This window comes from Cucumis sativus, chromosome 4, assembly GCF_000004075.3.
Source record: "Cucumis sativus cultivar 9930 chromosome 4, Cucumber_9930_V3, whole genome shotgun sequence".
Classification (NCBI taxonomy): Eukaryota; Viridiplantae; Streptophyta; class Magnoliopsida; order Cucurbitales; family Cucurbitaceae; genus Cucumis; species Cucumis sativus.
In genome coordinates this window covers 2,114,662-2,124,307 of record NC_026658.2, presented here as the reverse complement: position 1 = coordinate 2,124,307, position 9,646 = coordinate 2,114,662, and the positions used below count along the sequence as shown (strand labels likewise).

At 32.9% G+C, this 9,646-nt stretch overlaps 1 protein-coding gene across 2 annotated transcripts; it reads left to right on the top strand.

Moving 5' to 3' along the window:
* Nucleotides 1-2,435: 2,435 nt before the first annotated feature.
* LOC101217316 (uncharacterized WD repeat-containing protein C2A9.03) lies at nt 2,436-8,100 on the top strand. 2 transcript variants are annotated; one of them, XM_004152246.3, is made up of 10 exons: nt 2,436-2,759; nt 3,327-3,472; nt 3,588-3,755; nt 3,881-3,967; nt 4,479-4,613; nt 5,126-5,236; nt 5,777-5,868; nt 5,951-6,056; nt 6,355-6,441; nt 7,502-8,100. In XM_004152246.3, exons 2-10 carry the CDS (start codon nt 3,356-3,358, stop codon nt 7,913-7,915), a joined length of 1,317 nt encoding a protein of 438 aa, XP_004152294.2. In that variant the 5' UTR covers nt 2,436-2,759; nt 3,327-3,355; the 3' UTR covers nt 7,916-8,100. The 2 variants fall into 2 exon arrangements, with proteins under 2 accessions (XP_004152294.2, XP_031740550.1); XM_031884690.1 differs by lacking the exon at nt 2,436-2,759 and adding an exon at nt 2,837-2,855 and having other exon boundaries at nt 7,502-7,915.
* Nucleotides 8,101-9,646: the final 1,546 nt, after the last annotated feature.

Sequence of the window (9,646 nt, the reverse complement as noted above, 5' to 3'; positions counted from 1 at the left end):
CCTTTTCGTGAATCTTCCAATAAAAACCTGTACATGGCAAAATCATATGCATCAAATTTATAATAAACAAAAACTTGTATAAGCTTTTTAGTGAGTGATTGTTTGTTTATTATTTACAGGGTTCTCAACCATCATGAGTTGGTTTGGTAGTGGTAAAAAAACAGTCTCAATAACTAACTACAAGGTAATGCGTTCAATCCTGACGACTACCTACTTATTAATTAATTTTCTACGACATCATGAGTTGGTTTAGCATTTGTTATACAAGGTAAGATTAACTTGTTTATTATTTATAAATTGTTTTAGGATGGAATGAAAATATTGATTGATTAAGTTACCTGAATGTGAAAAAGAAAGAGAGAGAGAGGAAAGTGTAATAGTTGCATGTAAAGTGGGAGAATACGATGAGTAGAAAGAGAATGAAATATATTGGGAAGAGAACTTTGTAAATGACACTCTTCTACACCAAAATAAATAACATAAAATAAAAAGCATGCTTCCTTCCCCTACTCTACTTTGATAATTGCCTTCTAATTTCTCCACAAATCAAATGCTTTTCATTAATTTCCTACCTTATTACTCTAATCATTTGTGTTCCCCTTAATTACCTTACTAATTCCATTCCCCCAAACACTCAAAATCCTACCCTTTTCCTTCATTTTTTAGTAAATTTGCACATCTATTTATTACTTTAATCAAATCTTAATCTTTATAAATCTATGCGACCTCACACAAATAATTGAATATTAGTGAGGTAAGTTATATGAACAATTTTTGTCGATTTCAACCTTGAGTTTGATTATTTAAAATGTTATGATAAAATAGAGGTGAAAGAATATGTATTTTAAAAATTAATAATGTACTATTGTATTGATAAAGAGATTAAAGAGTTGTTTTGCTATTTTTTTTATAAAAGTAAAATATTTGGATTCATGTGTTTGAATGGAAATAAACAATTAATTTGTTAAAATTTAGAAAGTAATAATAAAATTGGTCAAATTTGTTGATAAGAAAAATGATTATATTTACGAAAAGAGATTTGTAGAATATTGAAAGAATAATAATTTGGAGACATTGCTCGGTCAGCATCCACATCAGCACATGCCTTGTTGTTATCACCGACATTGTCAATCAATAGTAAAGTGGTGATGACACGACGTCTTCTTTTTTGTTTTCTTGAAAAATAATTTTAGAAGATAGGAATAATTGTGTTTCAATTTTTTCTTCAACAAATTCTAAATCATTTCCTTCACTTATCAAATTAGTTCAATTCCACGTCTCAAAACCTCCTAAATAGAGCTTAACTGAAAACTATCAAAATGAAATGAGCTTAATATTATGATAAGAGTTCAAAACGCTTAATTCAAACATGAGTTTTGGATTACATTACAATGCATTCAAATTTCATTACGAGTGTCTATGCACTCTCTTATAACCTTAAACATTCATAACAAATAGCTAGCTAGTTTATGAAGCTTTGGTGACGTTTTTTTTTAAATAGATGGTATGACATTAAAAAACTATATATAAAGAACAATCAATCCTCATTCAAATTTTATTCTCGACTGCTTTACATCTAGGTGAGACAAAGATGAACAATTAAGATAAATTTGAGGAATACAAGATACACAATGAGAGTGTGGAAGCAAAGCCATGTTTGGCAAAGGGTGAATGTGAAGGCAAATGATTAGAAGGTTGACAATTGAGTTTGCAATTGGAGGTTACCACGACAAGTTAAAAGATACATATATAACCAGAATTTAAAACAATTTGGTTTGAGTTTGAATGGAAGAATTATATCATAAACATGTAAATCGAATCAACTTGTAAATAAAGTTGTTAGATGGTCAAATCTCCATCTTTGCGTATTAATATTGAACTAAAAAAAATTAAAAATACATCTAAAATTGGTTTTAACTTTTTTTTTAGACTAACATGAACATTTGAAAGAAATCACATATTCACGACCCAACTTCCTGATCAAGAAAATGAAGCACGAAAAATTATTTGGAAAACGATATTTCCTATATTAAAATTTGAGAGGATGTTAAAGTTGCAAAAGCATGAGCATGTTTGTTCATCTCTCAAAAAAATAGGATAAAAACACATCACATTTTTAGAGAAGAAATTCATCCCATTTATGAGATCAATGGTCTCGAGTGAATCAAAATCAACCTCTAACAACTGGTTGGACCCTCTCCATTCATGTTTGATCACAATCAAACTTTTGAAGATAGCCTCAAGTTTCGTAGATTAATACTTTCCTTTCTTTAGGTAAATTTACAACCACTCCTTAATAATCATTCGAAGCAAGTTCTTAACATGTTTGTCTACACAACAATTTAAAATTTTTCCGATGCATTCAACAATGTAATAGTGGTATCGTGTTTGAGGGTGATTGAGTAAAGTTGCCTAACTACCATATATTTGGAGAAGGAGATTGAAGACATTTTACAACACAAATGGATAAGTCTCAATACATCAAATGTATATTCTTCTAAACTAAAAGTTTTACAAATAAATTGAACAAATTGCTTTCAAGTTTCAACCTTTATTTAATCAAAAGAAAAATCATTATTATATCATATATGAATTTCATATATTAATATAATAATATGTTCATATGATTTAAAATTCTCGAGAGGTCGGTTTGCGGATTTAGCTTAAAACCCCCCCACCATCGTTATCATCTCTGGAAATTTTGAGAGAGAAAAAGGAGAAAGAGGCGCAACGAAACGAAGCCATACGGAGTGATAAACGTGTGTTTATCCCCCTCCTTTTCCTCTTTTTTTATCCCTTAATTTGTTCTTCAATTTGATTTTTTTATCCCCTTTTCTATGAATTCCCTTCACAAGGTTCCCTTTTAGTTTCTATTTGGTCGTTTATGGAATTTTGTTGATTGATTTCTGTTTCTGTTTGATTACATGCATTTTTTTTTTTTCTGGATTGCGTCGCGTCTTGTTCTCTTTTAGGTTTTTTATTTTGTGGGTATGATATTTTTTCATTGAATGATTATTTCTCTGTTTCTTTCTTTCGTGATAATGATTAATACGAAAAATTAGGAACTGGGTTTGTAAAAAAATTCGTTCTTGTTCGAATGTGCATCTTGTTTTCTTTTTCTATTTATTGGGGTTTTCTATGGGAATGTTGTAATTTCCTGCTCTTTGGTCATTTTTTATGTATGTTGGTGGTGGTGGTTGGCGTATTCGTTTGGATTTTTCTACCTTTTTTTTTCTTACGTGTGTTGCTTTGGTTCAGTTTTGATGAAAATGCATTCTCTGCACAGAGTTTTATTTAATAAGCAAGGTTTATGGGTTTGATTGCAGAGATATAGATTGGTGAGGAGTGCATCCGCATGTCTTACCAACAGCAAAATATGGATGAATTTGATTATATGGCTGCTGGTCATGAAATGGCTGATGACATTGATGATGGAGGTGATGGAGAATCGGGTGATGACGAATTTGACATGGTTTGTTTTCTTTGATTTCCTAACTGTTATTATGGCTCTTTATTGGGCTAACACTGGTTATTTTATAAATCATGTGCGACCCTTTGACATCAAGATCTTCATAAACTTTTTGCAGCTTACAAAGTCGATAGATACGTCATCCGCCCTTGCGAGGAAGGGACTGGACATTCAAGGTATTCCATGGGATAGATTGAACATTAGTCGTGAGAAGTACCGGTTGACAAGGCTTGAACAGTACAAAAATTATGAAAATATTCCTTCATCTGGAGCAGCCGTTGATAAGGTATGAATTGTCGCATAATCATCGATGTTTGCTGAAGGTTCAAAGGTTGAGTAGAGGCTTTCACGGCCTTATGGACATTGGAAATTCTTACACAAGTATTTTAGTAATTGTATTTGTCTTTTTAGGAATGCAAAGCAATAGAGAAAGGAGGGAACTACTATGAGTTCTTTCATAATACAAGACTGGTTAAGCCTACTATCTTGCACTTTCAGGTATTGGAGTTGATAGTGTTCAATTCTCTTTTTTATTCTAATAATTGTAATGAGTATAAGTTGATACTCTATTTGACATTTTCTATAGACTAGTTTGTTTACCACTTTTCAAAATGCCTTAGTATGAAGTTTCGTACTTCACCAGTCTATGCATACCTGTCCTTGTCAACTTCCAGGACCACTCACATACAGAGTCATGGTCTTGGTTGGTTGGTCCGTTCTCTAGGTATTTTTAATTTATTTTTGGTAAATGGTGATTGATTCACAATTGTTCTCAAATGACATATGGACAACTTTTTTTGTGTTAAGTGGTCTGTTTATCTGCTACATTTTATTGTAATTGTGTCCATATCTGGCAACTGGTCAGGCTGCCCATGATAAAATAAATGGAATTCTGAAGTGAAATCCTTATTTTCAAATAGTTTAGTTGCTGTTGTTGGACTCTGTGCTTGTATCCTCTTCCCGAGTGCTTTTGGGGAAAAATAATTTGTTATTTACTTATGTCTTGCAGCTAAGGAACTTGGTCTGGGCAACTTCAAAGCATGATGTCTATTTGATGTCCAACTATTCTGTCATGCATTGGTCATCTTTATCTGGCAACTTATCTGAAATCCTCAATTTTGCTGGGCATATAGCGCCTACAGAGGTTGGTATCACACTTGTTCTCATTGATCCATCATATTTTAGCAAATGTAAAGATTGTAATGGAGGAGAGTCAGAAACCAGCACAGACATTCTTCTCTTATCTTTGTACACAAATCTTCCCACCTAGTGAACTAAAGCATCAGATTACATTACAAATGAGAGTTAGGGACAGGGTATAAAATAATTGATGTTTTTGTTTAGTCCATTGAAAATAACACTTCCCAGTTTCGAAGGTTACAAATCAAGATCCCTTTTAAATCTCGTTTTTTTCTTTCTGGCTTTGGCTGTTGATGTTGATAGTAAAGGAACATTTGTACCTTTTCAATGATGTATCTGCTACATTGCTCGTGTCTATTTTTCTATGCACTTGTTCTTACTTATTGTTTCTCAAGCTCTATTTATTTTCTGCCGATGGCTTGGGGTGGGAGTAGGAGTTAAGGTTCAATGTTATCGCTTTCATTTCATAAATTCCCTATGGCTTCTGTAATTTGTTTTGTTTGCTTGGTCATACAGAAACATGCTGGAAGTTTATTGGAGGGTTTTACACAAACTCAGATTAGCACACTTGCAGTCAAGGATAATTTTCTTGTTGCAGGTGGATTCCAAGGAGAGCTTACTTGTAAGGTCAGCATGTAGCTTATTATTGTAATTTTTTTTCCCATGCTGAATTTCCAAATTCTCTTAGTTTATGAAAGAACACAGTTCCTGGAGAAGAACGCCTTCTGCTTTATTGATAGTGTCTCACATCAAATCAGTTCTATTTTCAATGTTCCAAAATTCTTTGTTTTATTTTAAATGTTTTGAACTTTCATGGTTTGGTCAATTGGTGTAATCTGAGAGGAATGATGTCAATTTTGTATGTGACATTTTGTTATTGTGTCTCACTTCAAATCTCTTTCAATTTCAATATTCAACATTTGCAATCTATCTTAAATGTTTTTAGCTTCCCTGGTTTGGTTAACTGAGTGGAGTGATGTCAATTTGATATTTGCCATTGTGATTTGTTCGTTGTGAATTTTCTATCTTATGGAAAATTCTCTGCCATTTGGTTCAGTCAAGTTAAAGTTGAAAAATTGAGGTGACTTTTTTTTTGGAGGAAATATTCTTTGAATACGTAGCTTATTTCAGATTGTACTGAATTAATAACTTCGTTTGTTCCTGTAGCGTTTGGATAAACAAGGGGTAAGCTTCTGTACTCGAACTACACATGATGAGAATGCCATTACAAATGCTGTTGAAATATATGACAGCAGAAGGTACTTTTAGCACTTTGGCTGAGTCTTGTCTTGTTTGGCTGGATTATGTACATGAATTCAGACTGATTAGTATATTTTGCAGTGGTGAGTTACATTTCATGGCAGCAAATAATGATTGCAGCATGAGAGAGTATGACATGGAGAGGTTTCAGCTTTTGAATCACTTCCATTTTCCTTGGCCAGTAAATGTATGTCTCCTCCAGGTTTTATGTGAACATTTGGGTCTATGTTCCCAATCTGTTCCGTTGCATTTTCTCCACTAATTTCTTTTATTTCCTGAGCGGCTGAATGCTTTGTAACTGTTAGTACCCTATGCCAGGACCATTCTGCCTGTACAGCTGTAGTAGTGAAAGTTAATTTACAACTATATCAAATTATTGAATGCAACTATATATAGCATATTAAAACACAGTCCTTTTGGTTAAGATGAATGGTTTGAGTGTACAGGAACAATGTTTTAATGATTTTTTGTTTATGTTGCTGCAGCATACGTCAGTGAGTCCAGATCGCAGGCTGATTGTTGTTGTTGGTGATCACACAGATGGATTGATTGTTGATTCACGAAATGGAACGGTAAGGAAGTTTCCTTACCATGCAGATAGATTGAACTGTGTTAGATTATATTCGAATGGAAGTAGGATTTGAATGAGTCAATATTGTTTGAAGTTCTTGTCTGGCCTCACAATTTGGGCTCAAGTTCATCAAGTAATACTTCATGTTTCATAGAAGTCACTAGCATGTTCTTGAGTTATTTCTAAGATATTGCATGTTTCTGAGATTCATTAGCTGCATTTTTGTTACTCGCACGGTAAGTCTGTTTAACACATGGTCGAAAGCAAAAAATCAGGGAGGAATAGTGTAGATCTTTTGGTGGGATAAAATATAAAATGGGAAAGTAGGGAGGAAGGAACTGCAAGGATGGAAGACAAAATGAGGTGGATCAATAATGTACTTTCTTAGTCTTCATGTCCCTTGTTGGTAGCATTTAAAGGACCTTTTGAATGATCTTTACTTCTAGTTGCCTCAAAAGAAGATTGGAAACAGAAGTTCTACTAATCATGAAAATGATGTCAAATATGACATTTAGAATTTTGACTAAATTTAGGATAATGTGTGGATTTAAGATACCGTCTTAATTTCTTTTAATGCATAGTTTTTTACATTTATATAATGTTATGAGGGTGTAAAAGTTCAAATCACCTCACCCTGGTGGTCAATGAGGGTCATAGGTAGGTCAAGCTGAGTTTGATTCATGTTGGGTCTTTTACACCCAAATGTTGTACAGTAGGTCAAGCTGTTGTCCTATGAAATTAGTTGAGGTGCAACAAGCAAATTAGCCAAATTCTCACGGATGAAGAAAAAAAACATTAACCTTGGTTATTGCTATCTCTTTTCCTCTTCAAACTGGTTCAACTGCACTGCTCATACGCTCTCTGTATGAATTTATCTCTGATTCTATTCAGAGAGTATTGATGGGAATTCAGATGATAATTATCATCTTCCCTCATCTTTAAGTTGCATAGAAGATGTTTTAGTATTTTGGATCATCACACAATTAAGCAAGTTGGTCATGGCATCTAGGCCTTATAACTCTCAAAGTGACACTCGCATGATGTGTTGCAATGTGTTTCAGACTATAGGCACAGTTGTTGGTCATCGAGATTATTCATTTGCATCTGCTTGGCACCCTGATGGTCGCATGTTCGCTACTGGGAATCAAGACAAGACATGCCGAGTATGGGATGTAAGGAACTTCTCAACACCCGTTGCAGTTCTGAAGGGACATATCGGTGCTGCTCGATCGATTCGTTATTCATCTGATGGTCAGTTCATGGTGGTTGCTGAACCTGCCGATTTTGTACATGTGTACAGCACGAGCACAGATTACAAAAAGAGACAAGAGATCGATTTCTTCGGAGAGATCTCAGGGGTGTCATTGAGTCCAGATGACGAGTCTCTGTACATAGGAATATGGGATAGGACATATGCAAGCTTACTACAGTATAATAGAAGGCATACCTATGGATATATTGATTCATTCTTGTAGTCACTCTGTAGACAGAGGTAAAAAGAAAAAAAAAAAAAAAAAAACATGGTTTTGAACAAGATGTCAATGACTTGAAATTAATTCTTGGTTGGAACTGTTTTTGAAGTTGTATATAGACGTAGTTCCTTTTTGGTTGTATGTTTCATGTTTATTTGAAAATGAAAAAATCTACGGCTTCCAAGTGACTTGACTGTTACTACCTTCTCTTTTACACATGCATTGGTTTTGTTTAGTACGAAGGATTAAACTGCTTAGTTCTGGATGGAATATCATACTGCCGAGCTAAACTTATTTTTTCCAATAAGTTTTATCAAACTTTTTCATGTGTCTTAGAATAAAAGCATAGCAGACTGATAGAAGAATAAAACAAATTGCACTGTTTTTTGGGTCATTTGATAGGAAAATGGTCGCATAAAGTTTGGTTTTAACTCAACTTCTCAAACACTCCATCTAAATAGATAACTAGTGTTATGCTTTGGAAAATTTATGGTTGATTTTTCTTATTTAACCTTCTATATGATTTGTTGAGCATATTTATGTGGCTTTTATTTCAAGTATTTTATTGTACCAATTTAATAAAGATGATTTTGGACATTCATCAGATTCATGTGTTTGTTTAGTTGAATGAAAAATAATTGAAATATGATAAATTAAAGTTGTTTTTCTTCCTCATTAAATTCAACTAAAAGTTGTCACTTTCACTTTCACTTTACAGTGAAGAAAAAGTTCGATGATGGAATGCATGACTCAATATCTCTAATAATCCTTTTCTTATCACATTTTAATTTCAAAAGCATACAAACAAAATATTACATAAACTAAGTACATACAAACAAATCTCTCCACGAACAAAATGCAAAATTAAGTAGGGGCAAAACCATCAAATCTCTCAATTTGTAACTTCACACGCCCATCTTATGATCAATCAAGTTACATTTTCTAAAATTTCAATGTATTTCTTTTCTTTTCTTTCTCATAAATTTGTGACTTCTAGAATATCTATCAATATCGATATTTCATTAATATATTCGTAAAATTAAAATCTCGTTATCGACATTAATATTGATATTTTAATTCTTAGATTAAGTCTAACTTAGAAGGTGATACATAGATGAATTATGAGTCACATCAAATAGCTAGGAAGAATCTCTCATCTCTCTCTCAAATTATTGTCCAATCAATTTCTCTCTCTCAACTCTCCAATGAAATTCTATATATATCTTATCAAATAGGGGAAGAGGGTAACATGCCACATGGAAACCTTCCATTAAAACCCAAAAACTCCCTTCTCTTCTCTTGTCATATTATTCCCCATTTTCATATTTTACATTAATTCTTTGGATGGTTTTAACCATAACATCTTCTTGTTCATGTTTACAGATCTTATCATCTTTATAGTATATTTCCTTTTTCTTTTTAAAGCAACCAATCATAACGACAATAATGTTAAGAAATATACACGAACGAAGATAAACGAATATTGAAAACAGTGAAGAATTGATAAAGAAAAAACAGTTTATTTTTAGTGAAAAAATTATTGCTTATTACAAGATCAAGCATTCCTCTAAAGTTATATGACTATGAATTTGATTTATAGTTAGTCTAGATGGATCAAGTTGTATTAATTTCATGTTGTATAGAAACCTAAAGTTTTGCTATTTACTACAAGTGGTTGTGGAGCATTTGAATCATAAAATTCTTGGTCCTTGATACAGATATATCCTAGTCCGT